The sequence below is a fragment of the Camarhynchus parvulus genome, chromosome 12 (genome assembly GCF_901933205.1).
Source record: "Camarhynchus parvulus chromosome 12, STF_HiC, whole genome shotgun sequence".
NCBI classification, from domain to species: Eukaryota; Metazoa; Chordata; class Aves; order Passeriformes; family Thraupidae; genus Camarhynchus; species Camarhynchus parvulus.
This window is the reverse complement of record NC_044582.1, coordinates 15,303,007-15,323,069: the sequence shown is the minus strand read 5'-3', so window position 1 is coordinate 15,323,069 and position 20,063 is coordinate 15,303,007. Positions and strand designations below refer to the sequence as shown.

General features: G+C 40.5%; 1 protein-coding gene across 2 annotated transcripts in view; it reads left to right on the top strand.

Moving 5' to 3' along the window:
• Positions 1-18,600, top strand: part of TAFA4 (TAFA chemokine like family member 4) — a 68,538-nt gene extending 49,938 nt beyond the window's left edge. The window contains exons 4-6 of one of the 2 annotated variants that reach the window (XM_030956784.1): positions 9,988-10,143; positions 14,061-14,144; positions 16,966-18,600. In XM_030956784.1, coding sequence (XP_030812644.1) covers positions 9,988-10,143; positions 14,061-14,144; positions 16,966-17,150 — 425 coding nt within the window. In that variant the 3' untranslated portion in view covers positions 17,151-18,600. Of the gene's footprint in view, positions 1-9,987; positions 10,144-14,060; positions 14,186-16,965 lie in introns of both variants that reach the window. The other variant, XM_030956785.1, reaches the window with a different exon arrangement.
• Positions 18,601-20,063: the final 1,463 nt, after the last annotated feature.

Genomic DNA, 20,063 nt, shown 5'->3' with positions numbered 1-20,063 from the left:
AAAACCTCCTTCCAAATATAATAATCTGCAAGAGTCAAGAGCTCTCTTAGTCCTTTGAGGGATGGCAGTGAGAATTGAATTTCATTCAAGGATCAAACTCCCAGAGTTGTGGTCTCTTTCTGTCAAAGCTGTGACATGGTGTTGCGGGGAGGCTTTTGATGCTACTCTCCAGTTTGTTCCTGTGGTACATATTGCAGGATATGGTGGCTTCTGTGCTATTATAAAGTTATGTTTTAACTTTTCACTTCAAGCTGAATGGCTTAATTAAAATAGAAAATCTACTGAATTGTTGTCAAGGACTGTCAATTTTAATAAGAATGGAAGAAGAGCTGGATTCTTGGATACTTGGAATGGGATGCATGAAACAAAAAAATAATGTTTTAACTGATAGCTCTTTCATTTCTGAGAAAGGTCTGTTAACACTCTGTCTTTACTGATTTGAACAGCCTTTTTATAATAATTCACGTTTTAAGCCTGGGTGAAATGTCTTGATTGTTGCTAGGTGCCAAATAAAAAAAGCTAAATTTATGTAGAACTAGCTGTACACTGACTTCAAAATCAACTTTTTGCTGCATAAAATAATTGGGTCAATAATATAAATTGCATGGAGGAAATAAGGTGTGAAATCAGCACAGTTTGTGTGTTGTGGCAGCACCCACTGGTGCTGAGGTACTGAGCAGAGATCTCCACATTTGGTCTTTGAACTGCACCCTTCTGGGATTTTCTTGGGTTATAGCCTCCAATTGGAAAGTTAAATTTTAGTGTTGCACTTTTATTCTTAGGTAAAGAAGATTAAAAAGTGAAAGTTGAGAGGCTCAAGAGAGCTGCAGAATCTTGAAAAGAAAAAGAAGTATTAATGGTGAAGCTTTGACAGAGAGTCATCAGTATAAAATAGGAAATGTACAGACCCTGACAACTTCTGAATTCTGACCTTTAAATTATTATTCTGTCATTAGCAGTGTAAGCTGGGGTCAGGAGTTTGAATGTGGGCCTATGGGAAGCAGTTACCAGGTTGATTATCACTTTATTTCATTGTGATTATATTTTATTGTGTGTCTGTTACAGTGCAGCATGAAGTAGTGGGCAGTCTGCAGTGGGTTTTTTTCGTGTAAGAAAATCCCCCATTTTTCAACAGACTAAAAAAATGTCTGTTGACATTCTGGAAACCTCACTTATGCTTTGCACTTCTGGATCTAGCAGTTAAAACAACTTAAGTTCAATCAACTGTTCAGCCAGGTTGGATAGAGTCTGTACATGCTGAAACCACTTAGAAGTCCTCGTGCCACTCAGAGTTAAAAATGCATTTGTTCCATTTAGTTTTATGACCTGTTATTGCTTAACTGGCAGCTGGATCTTATATTTGGGCTGCTGTGATGCTTTCCTTGTCTAGTCCATCAGATAAACCCAAGGTAATCATTACAGCTGATATAAAATGAGACAAACTTTGAAAATAATTAATCACTGGTGATCAAGACAGAGGGCTTTTCCGAGGGATTAAAGAGGAGCTGGTGGCCTGGTGCCCAGTGCATTAACTGGTCTGATTGCTTGTAACATTCCTCAGAATTCCATTTGCCTGATTTGCCTATCACATGAAAACTCCATCCCACTTCTGCAGTGAAATCTATCATTCGCATTCAGTCTTATCTGCTGCTTCTGGTTTCTGCAAAAGACAGTTCTTCCACTGGCAACAAATGCTGCTCTATGATTTTAATAAACACAGAGCAATTAGTGGAAAGAGGGATTCACAGCCCATCTTTTAAATTAAGAATGTCCAACAGGACAAGCAGAAGTGTTTCATAAACCACACCATTTAATGATAACAGTTATGTCTAGATCTTTCTGGAACAGATTGCCAAATGAGAGTTAATTAATAAATAATTACTTATTTGCCTACTTTAACTATCAAATTCAGGCAAAGTCGTATTATTCTATAGTCCCATCAAAGTAATTTAAGGAGGGAAATGTACTTTTGCATTATAAAAATAAACTCCAGAAAAGCAGAATCTCTTTATGCCTTGTGAGTGTGAGCTGTTTTGAGCAGTGAAATGGAGTACAGTACGAATTTCCTGCGTTGCTCTCTCCAGTTTTACTGATTCTATTTGGACATGAGAATAAAGGTTCAATTTTCACTTGAAATGAAGAGAATGCTTTTTTCCCCCAAACATCTACTTTGTTTTCTGGCAGCTTCAATTTACTTAATCTGCAGAGCCTAATGACTTAGATGACAATTAGTGTTTCATATTCTCTAAACAAATATCATTCTTTTCTGATGAATGACCTTGAACTGGGTTAAAAATACCTCTGGTATTTAGTAGATTACAAATGTTTGTTTTACACAAGTGAGCCTGAAATGATCATTAGATATTTCAGGTGCTGGAGGAATGCTCAGAAAGGCACAAGGCTTAATCCTCAAAATATATTTTGTTGCATGCATAAGACAGACTTAAAAGGTTTTGATTTTTCGTTTTTTGTTCTTGTTTTTTTTTTTAATTTCTTAAAGATTATGATACTATTAAATGAACTTCTGTCATGCCATAGATGAGCAGCAATAAGCTACCCTGAGACTGGATGTGGAGAGCAACTGCAAAAGGCAGTGAGCTCCTGGTGCCTGCAAGGGCTGTGTTAGTGACACCTTGGGCAGGATGGCTTCATTATTGGTGTGGATGGGACTGCCTTTCTCAGTTTGTGGTCCCAAATATGCTATTTTTGCTTTCCTATGGCAAGAACAACCTTTTTGTAAGAGGAAATCAGCTCTCACTTGAGGCAGAAAATTAAATTTTTGCTTACAAAGTGGTAACCATAAGCCTGGCCTGTATGGATGTGTGTATACCTGCTTTCTTCAGGCAAGCAGAAATCTCTCCAGGGAACTGGTTTCATTCTCTTTCTTTTCTGTCATGATAAATTTGTGAAGGAAGGAACAAACAAGAGAAAAATAGTGGTCCACGTGTAATAGCAGGAGTGAATGTTAATGGGGCACCTGGGAAATTCTTCTGTATTAGAGAGCACAATGTTGCTCATTTGCTACAAGTTATGATTGAAAACCAAATCTTTCCTTTGCATTTTCTCCACTGCCTCACCTAAAATAGCCCCACAGTAGGAAGCTGCCCGTAGGAAATTATTAACGCTGCTTTGCTCTGAGGTGCCTTATGAGGTTTTAAGTCTTGGATTTTGTCTGTACAAGTGATGTGTGTGCTTGAAGCAGAGGAATATTGGCGCCCAGCTGAAAGGCAGCAGACCTCATTGATTGACTTCAGCGAGCCCCCTGGCAGATAGAGACACTCATGCTTTAATTTGTTTTTGCTTCCAGGTCACCCTTCATCCACCTTCCCATTTGCAGCAGTTTTTCCCTCCTCCCCCCTGCATTTCCAGCACCTTCTCAGCTGTTTTGATTTATTGACCACTCAGATTTAATGCTTCATCCCTTGGAGAAGTCTCCGTGCTTGTGTCTGATCTAAGGTCACCTGTGCTACTTATTCCAGGGGACTTTAATCTCCATATGGATGTGACCTCTGACACTCAGCACAGAATTCACTGTGTTACATGATTCTCTCCAGCTGTGTCAGCAGCTTCCTCCACCTGCTCTGAAGGGTTATGATTTCATTAACTCTTTGGGTCTCATTATCAGGGTTTGAGGTCACTCACCTATTTTCTGATATAGAGATACACCCACTGTACCCCTGGGGTTTCTTTCTACTTAGGTGCTTGTTTTGAGAGTTTGGTTTTTTACCCCACGTGTTACTTCTCACCTGAAACAACTTAAAGTGGTTCAAGGCTGCTTCCCTGATTCCCCAATTAAAATCTTGTGATTTTGCACAAACCACACTGCTAGTTTCCACAAGGAAAAAAGCACAAATGTCTTGATGAGGGCAAAATCTGTAACTTTATAAATTGTGAGAAAAACTCTCTGGTTTGGAACCTGCACATTGTGGAGGCTCCATCCCTTATTCCTACATCTGTTAAATGGCTGTATCTTTGCTTACTTTTTTCTTACAGATGTTAGCACTAGGAATCATAATCCTGCAGTGTATTTGAGGATTGTAAGAGTAATGGTTAGCAAACAGGATTCCTTTTTCCCCTTTTTTGTTTTTGTTCGATATTTTTTTGTGCGTTACATCTTACTTTGCCTACTATCATGGGCAGATTATGGGAAGATATTTCTTGTCTATTTATTCCTAGAACAGCTGAACTGGGCTTTTGGGGCAGATCTGGACTATCTCTGAGCACTCCCTTACTGCCCATAAGTGAAAAGGTTGAACTTTAAAAGTAGAACTGGACTGATTTGTATATTCAATTTCTGAGAAAGTGTGTGTGTATACATATATCTGTACTGTATACCCTTGAAGGAGAGCATCTAAGATAGAAACTTGTGACATGAATGTGAAATTATGAAAAAAACTCAGTAGCTTTTGGAATGGTAGTAAAGAAAAAGCTCTGCTGATATTATCAGCATCTAACATGATGTGTAAATTTTACTTTCCAAGTGACTTTTAGTTTCTTTTCTTGAGAAGAGTTGTCATCTTTAGGAACAGCCCTTTTCCACTTTTACCCCTCAAAAAACCCTGCCCTGTGAGCTGGATTGGTTCTTGTAAATATATTTGGCAAAGAATATGAAAAATAGCAAGTGTTATTTCCTCTAATGTTTGTGTTTTTCTAACAATATTTGCCTTCTGGTGTGTGCTTCCTATGCCCATGTATTTGTAAGCAAAAGCCAGCATGAGATGAAGGCAGATGATGAACTGGCACCAAGTTTCTCAAAGTGCTTTCCTCTTCCAAACAGCATCAGTGCTGACTTCTAAACTCATTTGTTTCTCTTAATGTTGTCTGCAATATTTAGTTCCATGGCTGTTCATCCTCCTATTGACATCCATCCTCTTACCCTTTAAATAAATGATGCAGTTGATTTTGTGCAGACCAAGCTTGCTGCTTTTGAGGCTTTCTGAGGAATGTGCTGAGCTGGGCTCATCCTACTCCAGATTTGCTGCTCTCCACAGCATAGTAGCTCCCTTCATCAGAGGTGGCAGATTATGAAATAGAGATAAAAACTCCCTTTAAATTTGACTTTTCCTTATGTTTCTTAGCCAAGGAAGGAGAAGAAAGAGGCGTTTGTTCAGGATTTCTGGTAGAGGCATGCTGCCTGCATGTATATTGCATTGAGACAGCACTCCCTGGGAGTGATCAGAATTAGTCACAGAGATGAAATGCATGTGGACAGAATTGGTTAGCGACCTTCTGAAAGCCTCCTTCTTTCTTTGATATGATCCCTGTGGTTTTGAAGTGCATCACTACCATGTTTGATATTTTATTAACAATAATTGTATTTCCCTCTTTTGAGCATTTCAAAGAGTTTTAGAAGTATTAATTGGTATCTGCCCTCTGACTTCTATGAAGAAAGTGAAAATAAGGTCTTGTCACATATGTTTGTTGAAAAAAAAGTACTAAGAATAATACTGAGAATATTAAGAATACCACTAGGAATAAACAGTTCAGTAGTGATTATTGAGTCATCTCTACAGCCAACACAAGTGTTGTGAGTAAAAGTCCAATAATTTTCTGGTTTGTACTTTCTTGTTCTTTAGAGATGTCTGTGTTCTCTGAAATCCTGGGAGGCTGCCTTGCAGCTCTACACAGCACATTCTTCTGGGGTAAAAATCCTACAGATGACAAGTAAATGGTCACAGAACCTTCATGAGGCCACTTCTTGAGGTCATTAAGAAGCATTCTAGACCTGGGCACCTGAGGGCTGCTGTCATCTGTAGGTGTCTCATTATGGAAGGCAGCAAAATTCACAGCAGGGAGAATTCTGGAGGTTGCTTCCATCAGGGAGCCCTGTTCCATTGTGTCTGTGCCTGCACTGGGAGACAGAGAAAGTGTCCTTAGTGAACCAGAGCAGCACTGGTGTTTCTGGGGAGGAAAAGCTGTAAAGAAAGTAGGATATGGATAGAAACACACGTGCCAAACTGCTGATAGGAGGAAACACAGAGCCGTGTGGTTTTCAGCACCCATCCCCTGTCCTGCTCTGTGCCTGGCTGGCCCATGCTCTCCCTTCAGTATGCAGAAGGTGCTCTGTGACACAGACCTTCCTGTGATGCTGCTGCTGATAGAATGTTTCTCCCTCTGGAGGGTTTTCTTATGTAAAAGGGAAGATGTAACCGAATTTCAACCCCAAATACCGACAGCCCTGAAGTCACAGATCTGAGTAGGTTTACAGGTGATGAACTATGAACTTATGGGTGTTGCTCTCCACAGTTTTTCTCCCTCTCTCACTGCATTTCTCCCTGAAATGGCTTTCCTGATGTGTCCAGCATAGAATTCATTTACTGTGATTTTCACATTTTGAAAACTCTTCACTCCCTGCTCTTCTAATGACTTGGCTTCCAGAGAATCCATCAATTATAAAATATTTTAAGGCATTTCTTGAGTGTTTCTGTCAGTATAATATCAGCTGCATGTTAAGTGTACTTTAAACCTGAGGTGAAGGTTTATTTAGTGCAAGATGAATATTAAAACATTCAGGAGAGGATTCTTATATTCTTTCTTTTTGCTGCTGTTGGGCACCTGAATGCAGATACAACAGGTTTCAGTAGATCTGGGGAGGAATAGATTGAGTTAGGGTTGGTTAAGATTTTCTGTGAGTTTTCTCAAATGTGAAAGCCACTCTGCAAACAAATGTTTATCCTCTAGATTCCTGAGCACTGGCAAAAACAGGACTGAAAGGCACCACTTTAACCCATAGCATTTGTTCAGCACCTGCTCACAGATGTGTCTGAATATTAAGGAGAAATTCATACGGTGCTCAACAGCATAAAAAGTGTCAGGATGTGTGTGAACAAGCAGGAGGAAATATCGATGTGAGCGTGTAGGAGGGGAAAGACTATTACAAGGGCAATCCAATTAATGCAAATTATGCATGCAGATGTCTGGGGCTTTTTAGTGCTGCACTCCATAAGAGCTGTGCATGAGGGTGAGGGAGGGGAGTGCTGCCTTCCCTTGCGTGGCAGGGCTGTTTTCAAACCTGGCATCCCACTCCTGCCAGGAGATGGAGAGGGGACACCTTCCCTCACCTGCTGCTGGAGCTGCCAAAGAGGAATGTGAGTAAAACAGCTCCTAAACCCAGGGCTGCTTTCAGGAGGCATCTTAATCTCAGCTTCTGCAAACAGCAGTGTGTTCTGTTGACTCCTGGCACTTCAGGGCACCACTGTCACTGCTTCAAAAGTCAAGCAAGATAATTGAAAGACAGCCCCAGGTTTTTGGGGCTGTATGCTCAGGGCCAGCGTGTTTGATTTCCTTTGGTATTGGCTTAACAGAGCTGTTCACCTAAAGGAAGCAGGATTTGAGGTGGAAAATAGACACTCTTGCAGCTACATATTGATCCTTGGAGCTGGATCTTGTCTGTCCTTATGATGTACCTTCTGGAAAAAAGGCTTCTTCTCTTATCTCAGCATCTGATGTCTGGTGAATTGTGACTTTGCTTAAGGACAAGGCCTGGCAACTTGGTTTCTTAGATGAGATACGTGGCAAACACAAATATGTGGCCTGAGCAGCTCAAAATTTTTGCTTTTTATTGCTTCCTTTATAATATCTCATTCTCAAGAGGCCAAGCAGACTCTGACCTTGGTCTTCTGAAGTGAATAGAAACTCTGCTGTTGATTCTAGTGAATGCAGGACCACCACAGTGGGCACTGTAGGAAACCAATGGAAATTTTCTCCTGTTTACTCCAAAGAGTTTTGATTCAGGCAGTAGCACTAAAAAACAGGTAATGAAGTAAATATTAAATTTAATAAATAAATAAATTAACAACCTCTCTTAAATAACAATCACATTTTAGAAAATCTTTTCTGTCAGAACTTGTGCCACCTTTTCTCCAAGCATTGTCATGGCAGGTATTTTGAGGAACAATACTTTGGGATGAAGTGACAAATTTGCTTTCTCTTTTGTGTGTTTTCCATACTGACTTACAGAGAAGCTGTTGTTCTCCTGACTAGTAGCTGTTTTCATTTTTTCCATGTTTATTATTAGGTACTTGCATGAAAAGTCAGAGTCTGCCAATAAACTTATTACAGTAGCTCTGTAAGATACTTTTATGTTGTCTTCAGCATTTTGCCAACTTGCTGTAAAATACCTTATACATTTTTCTACTGTAGCACATTTTGCTTAAAAGTAGTGTAGCTTTGTCCTCAGGGAAAGAAAAAGGAAAAAACTCAAAAAGCTCTGTGTAGATATAATTTTTTTTAAAAGTTGAGTGCTCAAGTAGAACACCACATTTCCACTCCAAGATTGAATATGCATAGTTTCTTGTCCATTAAGGTGGTTATGAATACAAATTTGGCAACAAAATTCAGGCAGCCAAGTGTTTTCACAAGTATTTCAGCTGTGCTTGAAATACTTGTGAAACCAAAACATACACAGCAAGGAACACTGCCAAGCCAACTTTTAAAAAAGTTATATGTATGTATTTAATACTTTTTTTTTAAGAACCCCCATAGAAGCCTAAATTGCATTGCTAACTCTTTTTGAAAGTTAAGATCTCACACTAATCAAGTCATAACATTTTCTGCACAAAAATTACAGTGATCTTTATCCTGCAGGAAAATTTCATTTGTAAAGGTGTGCCTAAAGTTAGTTAGCAGCAGCAGATACTGTAAAAAATTAACCCAACCCAAAATATCCAAACAAAAACCTCCAAACAGGGCAAACATGGAGTGAGGAGGTGGAAGCAGGATAACTCTGAGGTCTGGCACTTGGAGGATTTTCTGTTTATGGAGAGTTCTCTGCCTTCCCCCTGCATTTCTTTATTCTCTGTGCCTTTGATATCAGCCACAGCTACACCAATATCTGGGGCTGTCTCTCTTCTCATGCTTTGTGCTGCTTTGATGGTGACTATTTTTGTTATTCTCAGTGTTGTCTCTCTGTGTCTCTCTTATGAAATAACTCACCCTGCTCTGTAGTGCTGTTAATTTACAAGGTGCTTTACAAACACAGATAAGAGCCATCCAAGGCTCTACTCTAAATAAGACAAGACAAATGCAAGATGAAGCACTTGAAGGCTGCTCAGGAAAGTGAGGATATGGAAATAACTTTATGCAAGGAGCTGAGGGGTTTGTGGAGTTTCTGAGAGGAGGTTTAGGCAGGATGGAGAGGAAGTTTGGCAGTGGAGGAAAATGATCAGCTGCAAGGAGCAGTGAGGTGAGATGTGAAGGTAGGAGCAAGGAAGAGAAAGGGAGGGGAAAAATCAGCTTGGAGAAATAGGGGACAGTGACTCATGGGAAAAGCAGGAGGACACAATATTTATCAGAGGTTTGTTCAGAATGGTCTGGGAGGGAACTGAAGAAATCCATACAGTTTGGGTATGTTTTTTGTTGTTTTTTTTTTTTTTTGGACAAAACTTGTCTATCTCTGACAGCTTTACAGCCTACCTTGTTCTCAGCCTGTCTGTGATGACAAGCATAGCAAGCAGTGCTTACATGTGGATGTGTCAAAAAGTTTCCCTGCTGTTTAAGATGTCTCTCTTGTATTAAATATTATCCTATCCACTGTGTCCATTTATGAAGGGAAAGATCTAAATATAAAACCTGATGGATGTCAGGAAGGCAAAGGAAGATGGGTGTGCTCTGCCTTTTTGCCTTCATCATTTAACTGATTACTCCGACTTGCTCTGGTTTTCTAAGGGTGAGGGAAGATAGATTGGAAAACTGACTTACAAAAACTAATTTCATAAGAATAGTGTATAAACTCAGGGAATGAGCCAGATCCTGTTGGAACCCTGGCTGCTGAGAATTTTAGGCTTTCTGTGCTGACAGACACTGACCCCCAAGAGAACACTGCATTTGACCTGAGGCCATGGAGAAAGCTTCCAAAAAGCTTCACCTTGTATTAATATGAAGTCCTCCTCATCATTCCTCCCTGCCACAAGAGTCGTCCTGTTTCCATAGCTTCTCGCAGGCACTGATGTGTTTTTTCTCTCCATGCCTTACCTCTGGGACTGTTAGGCCAGCACCAGGTGAAGCAGGGGACGTGTGAGGTGGTGGCCGTGCACCGGTGCTGCAACAAGAACCGGATCGAGGAGCGCTCCCAGACCGTGAAGTGCTCCTGCTTCCCAGGCCAGGTGGCCGGCACCACGCGGGCCCAGCCCTCCTGCGTGGAAGGTGAGTGTTGCCTTGTGAGTTCAGGCTTTACCTCAGAACCTGGGGTCCATCCCCTGAAGATTCCCTGCCAGGTGTGTCAATCACCTCTCCCTTCCCCTCTCTGACCCCTGCCCAGCGCTGTCTGTCAGTCCTGACATTCCAGAAGGGCATCGAGTGATTGGCAGATTCAAAGGATGCCCTCTACCCCTGAGGGACACTGGGCCATCCAGGTGTCCTTTGTCCCTTGAGACCTCCCCTCCTGTCCCTGCTTGGTGGCTCCCTACCCCTTCCCTGCCCCTCTCCAGGGTTAAAAGGAACAACAACCACGGGGTCAGGGAGTTCTGTTGGAAGAGTTGCTGGATTCAGAGGCCTGAGGGCCAGAATAAAGCTCTGGATCCAAACCCTCCATCAGAACCGACTCCTTTCCTTCACCATCGCCTTAAAGGTGAGGGAAAGAGGTAAAACCTTCTCTGGCAGAGGTAAAACCTGAGGAGCAGACCCTGTTATGGGGGAAGCTCCATCCTGCAGCCACCAGAGCTTCTGCAGGCCTGGACTTTTCCTCACGTGCCCAGCTGCAGCACCCAGCCAGCCAAAAGTGTCTGTGGGGTGAAACACCACACACCCAGCCAGCCAAAAGTGTCTGTGGGGTGAAACACCACACACCCAGCCAGCCAAAAGTGTCTGTGGGGTGAAACACCACACACCCAGGCAGCCAAAAGTGTCTGTGGGGTGAAACACCACAGTGCTGCTGTTTGGTTCAGCACCAAGGGCCTCACAAGTTCAGGCAGGTCCTGTCCAGCTATATTGGTAAATATTCCAATAGTGAGAGCCTCTGCTCACTCCTGCCTCCTTAAGATTGCTTGAGTTTATTCCCCTTGATGTCTGACTTCCCACTGCCTCAAAAAAGCGTAATCCTTCCTTTTGTTAATTTTAGAGACATCTCTGTGCGTTGATGATAATGAGCCTGTGCATAAATCTTGGTGTAATTAATCCTCTTAATATATGTGCTGGTCCATTTCATGTCTGTGCCAATAAAACTTCTTAATTTTTTCCCCGCAGAAGAATTTTCCTCTAAAACTAGCTTGAAAGCAGCATAAGCCAAGAAATTCAAGCTTATGATATTAACTCTTCCAGATGTCTTAAGGCTTAGTAGCTTGGCTAAAAATTCACTGGATAATAAATGCAACCCTAAGACTGGGAATGCAGATGGTGCTGGAACATCTGACATGGAGAACTTTTCTCTAGATCAATATTTCATCATTTAATGTACCTATTTTTTTAGGGGTTGCTGCTCTTGTCAAGTTAGTAAATCTACTCCAAGACAGACTTTTTATTAATCTTAAAGTTACCAAAATCCCTAATTTCACTAATTCATAAGCAAGATCCTGTTTTTGTCCTTTTGCACATAAAATTGCAACCAGTTCACTTAAACATAAAACAAAAAGCTTCTAAGTCCAATTCTAATCTAATATTCAGAAATATTTAGTGTCAGACATAGAACTCTGTTCTATGTGAATGTAAATATGTTCTATGTAAATCTGTGTTCTATGTAAACATGAATCTGTTTTTTGATTTTTTTTAACCTATTATGAAGCTGTCAAAACAGATATTTTTAAAACGTAGATTTAAAAAAATTTTTTAGATTCCTAGTGTTTTTATGCTTTTTAATTCAGCTATACAGTTAAGTTTAACTGCATTTTCTTAGGGAGGTTTTTTGTTACATCAGGAGTGTCTTCTGCATTTTTAGGTGACACATCAAATAGCAGAAACACTTTTACATATAACAGATAACAGAAGTCAGGCATTATTTTAAACTCACTTAAAGACTGCAAAGGTGACACTGTCATTCTATGGCAGAAATATATAAATACTACAGTATCTTGATTCAGCCAACAGTTGCTGAAGGATTTTAACAGCTGATTTTTTTATTCAAGTATAGTTGCAATTAAGTGCAACAAAATATTATCAATGTAAGATTTTGACTTTTCAAGTAGAAGCCTTTGATTCCCCCTCACTCCTTAGGGTACTGCTTTAGCAGGCTTTGCTTATTTTTGCCAGCATCTGGGACTAGAGCGAGTTGCTGCAGCACAGAAGCTGAAACTCCCTTTCCTCAGCCTCAGGATCTGATGTGTTTTCTCCCACTCTGTACATACCCTTCAGTAGACTCCTACACTGTGAAAGCAAGAAAATCTTTGAGTCTTCAATTTGCATACTACAGACTGATACAGACATTTAGGACCTTTGTCCTGAGTGCAGGCTTGTTTAATTTGCCCTGAGTTTAAAGGGAAGCATAAGAAAGGCATATTTTTTAAATTGATAAATTTTATAAAGCAATTGGCTTGTAGCTGTTTTTTTTTTTATTTTCATTGAACTACAGACCCTATCCAGTAGTGGTGATGAGGGGCAGCAATTCTCTCTGCTGTGGTTGGTCCCTGGTGTTCCCAGCTCGAATCACCCAGCCCTGCTTGCCCCAGCAGACCTGTGACTTCCCATTCCTCATTCCCACTGCTCCAGGAAGGATCTTGGCACCTCCTTCCATCCCACACCCCCTTGTTTTGTGTTTTTCTCTGTGCCCCAAGCCCTCTTGGGTGCTGCCATCTTCTCTGGGTGTTTTTCACTCCACCTTTACTGACCTTATCAGAAATGATGTCTCAGTTCCCTGGAAGCACAGTCAGGTTTTGCCCATTTTTTTGCCCACATCCAGGCAGCATCAATGCAAATGATCTGAGACCCAGATGAAAGTTCATACATTTATTTGGTAATGTTATAAGTCTGAAAGATTAGTTTATAAAAGCCAAAGCAGTGTTCCAGAAGTGTGTTTTTTCATAACATTTTTCAGTAAAAGTGCAAAACAAAAGTAATTGAATGAACATTTCAGCAATATCCTGATGTCAGCTTGCCTGCTTGACACCCCAATTTAAAGGTTGCAGAAGAACAAATATGTCTTGAAATTAAAAGGGAAAAAAAGTGCTTTACAAGAAGTAGACTCCATTATTTTTGTTCATCCCATCTGAATGTGTTATCTTTTAAGGCATGTGATTCAATAGTTTGTGCACAAGTAGCATAATGCAGACTAGCATGAATCCACATCTTAAGCCATATTTTATTTTGAAATCTAATATAGATTATGTAGGATTGTGTACTGATATATTTCATAACAATTTCCTGAGATTTGATGAGTGCCATGAACAATGCAAAATTGAAAAATGCATGCAGGTGCTTGTGCTGTTCTTAACAGCAGGTTTATAAGGTCATGATTACATTTCTAAAAATAATAGGCATGGTCTTAATAGAAATTGACTTAAGGGTAGAGAATTAATAAATTTGCCTAGTTAAGGTGTACAACTGTAGCCTTCCAAAACATATTGCAGAAGTGGCAGTGTGACTGCAAATGGATTTTTAGTCAATATTCTAGTGCTTGCCAGAGGTTTCCCCATTCTTACCTGCAGTATTTGCTGACACACCTCTGGGGTTTACATCTCTGTGCAATTCTATTTTCTCACCCAGTGAAGGAAGAAAATGGCATTTCTCTGTCCAGTCTCCCAAATGCATTTATGGATTAAACAAGAAACCTCAGCTTCATGCCCCCTTATAGCAGGTACCTGACTGAAGCATGCAAATGAAGGAGAAAAGTCATTTTTGCAGTCTGTGGAGATGGAAAGGCACTTCCAGAGGTCAATTCAAATGTTGGAATCAGTCTCTGGTGGTGCCTGCCTCTTTCTCATTTGGATATGGCATTCACCCTTCTGAGAGCTGGTGAAGTGTTTATTCACTTTTTTACCTGAAACACGCTCCATGTAATTCACTGTTAAACCAGTGATTGATGATTTTACCTTTTTAAATCAACTAACTGAACATGGCACAGACAACCTCCCTGCAAAAAAACCCAACAGTGATAAAAAAGAGATTGTTTATCTTTCCTGCTTCTTTTTTTTTAGCTTCCATTGTTCTGCAGAAGTGGTGGTGTCACATGAACCCCTGTTTGGATGGAGAGGACTGTAAAGTACTACCAGACTATTCAGGTTGGTCTTGCAGCAGTGGAAATAAAGTCAAAACCACAAAGGCAAGTACAGAGATCACTCATATTTAAAGGTGCCATTCTGCTGATTGCTCTTATTGCATTGTGTCTGTGGGTGTGAGCACCAGTCTTGGCCTTCTCAGAGTTTTGGAAAGCTGTGATTAATTAGTTGCTCTCAGAGAGGAAATATGAGGTCAGAACTGCCCCTTCACTCCTGCAATCACACTGGAAATGGTCCTGATTCAGTCTGCAGTGAGCCAAAGAAACTGTTTCATTGTGCTCAGTGCTAGAGGGATAATCGTGTTCCAGAACCAATTCTTGAATTTGCAGGCTGAGTGCAGGGATCCAAGATCTTTACCACTGTCACATAAACTTAGATTCCTTTGCTGGGAAGCCTTTTACCTTTTGAAAGTACCAGTCTGGCTTGGGAGTTGCTGAGAACCTGCACTGATGACATTGTGCCATACTGAGCACCACTGGAAATCAGGCTGGTTCAGAATATTTCTAATTACAGACCACCCTGTAGCTGGCCTGATTTGTTTTTGTTTTTTTTTTAAACCAACCCTTTGCTATGTCATCTTATTTCTTAATTAATGGAGAGAAAATATGGTGTCCTCTGTCTGCTTGGCAATTTAAAATGAATTCAGTGCATTGAAGTTCAACAAGTCACAGCAAACTGCATGTCTAAATACATCATAAACCAGGAGTCTTTAGCAGGCAATAGCAAGAAGAGACATATGCTCAGCTTTTCCCTTTACAGCCTCTTCTAGCTGGGAAAGAATGTTCTTCATTAGGTTAGTCTGAGTTAATAAGCAACACTGTCACCAAATGTTGTTTAGTGAAGGCTGCTCTGAGGAGTGAAAACTGCACTAATTTGTGGATGGATGAGCAGAAATTGGATGTTTTGGGCAGCTGTGGGGTGGCACAAAGGAGTGGCATCCCTGCTTGTGTCAGAGGGGTTGGAACTAGAAGACCTTCAAGAACCTTTTCAACCCAAACCTTTCCATGAATCTATGTCCAATGATATTTATCAAGTGCCAAAGATGTAGTCTGTAGCATGCCTGGGTCCTGCTGATCTCCTGTGGTGGACACTACACCTGGAATTTGGCCTGCAAACTCTGGAATCAATGTGGATAACTGAGACTTAGTTACTGCAAGATAAAAATCACCCTCAGCCTTTCAGTTTTTTCCCAGAGCTGGTTTTTAACTACTCCTTAGTGAACAGGAGTTCTAGATATTGTACAAGGCAACTTCATCTCTGGATACACCAGAAGAGAGCTGACAGTTTATACCAAAAGGACTTTATTGGAGAAGAGTGAGTCAGGTTAATTATCCTTTGAGTGAGGGTTAATTATCCTTGATGCCTTGGACAGATACTCGAGGGATGGGGGGCAGAACAAAGACTTTTATGTTGTCACTGATGTCTGAGGTGTCAGATCCTCATCCATGCAGCTGCCTCTTCCTTCCTCTGGACAGCTGTAAGGAAACTAGAATGGAAAGACAATCTCCCTTGTCACAGGGAAAAGGGAAGATGGTGTAACATATTTTTATTTTGAAATGAACCAAAGATTTGTCTCAGATTAATAAACAAAATATTTCTTAGGTATGTTAGTAAAATTTTACACAAAGAGGGCTATTTGAACAGTCAGACCCCAGACTGTTGAGCCACCTGTGAGCCTCAGCAATGGGATGCTCAAATCAGACACTGCAAAACCCTTTGGGACAATTATAGAAAGTGTATGCATCCATGAGTTTTTTCTAGTTTAATAGCTGCCTTATGTCTAAAACACAATAGTTGAGATCCATTCCATACTAATTCTTTTTCTATGTTATGCACCAGAGATGATCTCATTACCATTTAAATTTGTAATCAATTTTTAAAGCTTTTTAAGACCCTGGGATCAGTGCTACGTGGGACAGTGGCTTCCACAGGTTAATTATGCACTGAAAGAGGAAATGTCATTTAATCAGCTTTAAGTCCTCTATCTTTTCATTCCATGAAAATAAGCAAAAATTGTGTAACTAAAATATTTGAAGCAGAGGAGACTGCTGACACGACTCAGTATTTAGATGAACAGTTAGTGTCTGAGTGGGACAGTTAAAATGTGCAAAGCTGAGGAATTTGCATTTTCCATCAGTTCCCTCAGGGTGAGAAATAAAAACTTCTCTGTGCTGAGTGTCTGTTTAGTTTTGTGACACATGTAGACACTGCAGAGCAGAGCTGACAAAGCTTTCCTCCTTCCAGCTGCCTGTTCTCATCCATTTCCAGGACAGGAAATCCAGCAGGACCCTCCTCACTGTGCAGCCAGAGCTGTGTCCTGTGTATGCATCAAGGTTGGAATACATCCCTGCAGCCCCTCCAGGGTCCTGAGGGAGTTCTGCTGGCTGGGGGAGATTTCTGCTGCAAGAACAATTTATTCCCATGTGCTGCCTGGTCCCTGATTCCCTCCCATAGGATGGACCCCTGGGAATGGGCAGCAGTTTGCATGAATGGCCCTTTGGGATGTAAATCCCACACTTGTGCTGGAGGCATTGGTGCTGGGAATGACATGAAGCAAAGTAAAATAGGAGATGTCCAAGAGATGTTGGTGGCAAATTTAATGGTGAACTGATATTTCATTATCTGCAAATCCCCTCATGCTATGAAATAACATGTAATTAACATTTCTATAGAGATTCTGCTTTGTGTGGTTTAAAGGTGTGGCTGTGGCAAGTTCATTTATTGTCTGTTCATGTGCACAGTTCTTTTGCAGTAACAATGCACCTGATGTAATCCTTTTTTTTGGTCAACTCTGTGTAAGTAACTCTTTCCTCTCCTTTTATAGGTAACACGGTAGCAAAGGCTAAACCTGAGGGCCACTCCCAGAACTATGGCATGTGGAACTGTTCCTTGGCTGTCACACAGAGACCCTTTTTTGTCATGCTGGTATTGACTTCACCCTTTGAACTTGCAAAGGAGTTGGGAAAAAGGGACAGCACTTCCCCTTTTGACTGTGGCTGCAGCTCCTGAATCTGGATTTTGCTATTCAGTGGCCCATTACAATCTCACAAGAAAAACCAGTGAGATTTGGTTCGACCTGAAATGCATCTTGGATTCCCAAGGATCTGAGACCTGGCTGAAAATTGTGGAAGAACACACCTGAGCTTCTTGTGGTGCACCAAGGATAAGACTTTCCTAATGACACAAAGATATGTAAAATTGTTTTAAATGAGTTTAGGTCATGAATGTAACTTAGGGGATCATAGAAAGAAAATGCTGATGTTAGAACTGGTACAGATGATCTCTAAGGTCTTCTCAACATCTATGATTCTATGGATTTGTCTGAGGTGTTTCTTGCATACAGTAAAACATAAAAATACAAAGCTGATCCCAGTGAATTGATGGGACTGTGTTAGTAAATTATGTCTTAGTGTATTTTCAACTGTAATTTAGTACCTATCAAGGTGGTATGAAGGTGAAAAGATGGAACTTATAGAATTAGTAGCAATTATTGTAGGGCAAACTTTGGTTATAGCTGTGCAATTAGATTTATTTCCTTAGATAGTTCTAGGTAGTTTAACCTTTACATTCATAAGTGATGGCAGGAAAGCATGAGGAAGAGATAAAATTTGAAAGCAGGCATAGTTTTTCTTGTCCTAAAATAAATCCATTCTCTAGGGGAATAGCAAAGTATACATATTCCTTGCCTCTTTGAATCTAGATATGGAAAAGAATTTAGCCATTAGCTAGAAATATTCATTGAGATGCCTCAAAAAAAGGAGAGCAGGCTTGTACTGCATGAGGAAGGTTTACTGGAAGGGGAGTAATTTGTTTGGATTTTCATTGCTTTGGTTGCATCCTAATAGGTAACATACTTAAAATTCATAAGCAAAATTCTAGATAAAAGTGAATCTTCAGTTTCAATTAGTTCTTGTTTAGAATGATTATAATAATTAAATGTCCAGTTACTTGACAGACTGAATTTCCAAGTGGTTACATTTTGAGACACATAATTGTTCCCTATTATTGTAGATGCATTTCATGCTCTTTTTCTTATTTGCCTGTTAGAGATTTTTTGTCATCAGTCTTCATAAATAGAATAGAGGGTAGAGGTGAAGCTGTAGCCAGTCTGCTCCCCCTGACATTGCAGCAGACTGAAGTGCAGTGGTGCAGATGAACTGCTGGTGACCCAGAGACAGAAGTCATTGTTATGCTTTATGTAAATATTGGGGTAACAATGCACATCCAATTTTTATAGAGACTGAAAGGTGGAAAAAAAAAGCTGTCTAGTACTAATGTAAGTCATTGTGCATAAACTCTCCAGTGTAGGGGAAAGATCCCATCAGCAGTGGGAAGCTGTTCAGGGTCATAACTATTAACTTCTGATTTGCTGGAATGAGTGGGAGCATTCAGCCAGTTAATTCCACCAGAGTCAGTGGTGGAAGGATCTGGCCCTGTGGTTTTTGGTTTTCTTTTCCTTGGTTTATCACTTTTTCATTTTTTTTTTGATTACAGGTGGGGAATATAGTGTTTTTTTTAAAAAAGAAAAAAAAAAAAAATATTTTTCTTCTCTTTTTGTGAGCCAGAAAAATAATAAATTAATCTTGGCGCTAATGAGCTCTACATTCCCAATATTTTTCCATTGTTTTGATTTTCTGATTAAATTTTAAAATTACCTTTACTATTTCTATTGTTTCTCTGCATATATATTCATGGTGTCATCAGGGAAGATCCTTTTCATTTGCTATTTGTACAGTATTGACCCGTAACTGCAATTTATTTATTTTGGTAAGTGTTCTATGGTGATGTTTAGTTAAAACCGTTGCTGAGATGTTCTAGGTGGGGAAAAAAAAGAGTTTTAGAGAAAAGTTGTCTATTTTTGAAGGTAAATACAAGAAAATAAGTTACTTTCCAGTGGTCATATACTGGATTTGTGGTGGAATTGAGAACAAAACCAGAACTTCTGTAATTCAGTCCTACCCTAACGGGGTGCAGTATGTCACATGCCCTGAAATGGCCCCTGGAAGGTGGTTTTGCTGTCACTGAGTAAAGGGGAAAACTATAATGTAAATTTGGTAGCAGGGGATTATGAAATACAGCCCAAATGAATGGCTTGCCTTCCTAGAAGCCCAGCCCATGGCAGAGATTTTATATTCCTAAAGGAGCTTTGTTCCAGGGGGTCTTGGGTCGATTTACAGTCTTTTCTGACTCGTTGCACAGATGCTGTGATGTTTGCCTGCCTCTCTTTTTGGAGCAGTGCTGCTGCTTCCAGTGCTGTTGTCTGGCATCTGACACCAGCTCTGCCCTTCTGCTGAGAGGCAGCAGAATTAAATCTGTGCCAGCTGCTCTGCCAGTGGAAGAGATCCGTGCCTCAGATCCTTGGTGTGCTCTCTCTGGAACAGTCTGTGTCTCACTGCTGCTTCTAGAAGAGCAGTTTTGGTAAGCAGCAATCCTCACCAGCTCTTTGCAGCCTCTGGCTGCTCCCACTGTTGAGCTTCTGGGGGCTAAATCCTGTGGGTCATCACACCCAGGGTTTTGTTTGGACAGACTCTCTCCTGTGCTGGTTCAGAGAATAATCCTCTTGCTCTAAAAGTGGCAATGTCTTTCCATGCAGTTCCAAACACTCACTTCTCAGTGTTATATTAATATCCAAGCTGAGCTGATTCATATTCTGATTATACCTTTATTTTATTTCTTAACTGTGTTCTTTTTGTCCCTCATCAGGATGACCCTGCTTTCATGCCTTTCCTTTCATCCAGGTGACATTTGAGTAGGCATAAAATAGCTGTGGCTTCTTCATGGCCTTTTTTCTCCCCTCTATCTGTCTTTGTAGCCCTCCTTGCAGTTTTGGTGAATATTTTTGAACACAGATTGCCAGAATTATGTGCTTTATTTGGCATCTGCCATTGGTGGTTTTTGGGAGTGTTGAACACTGCCAGGACT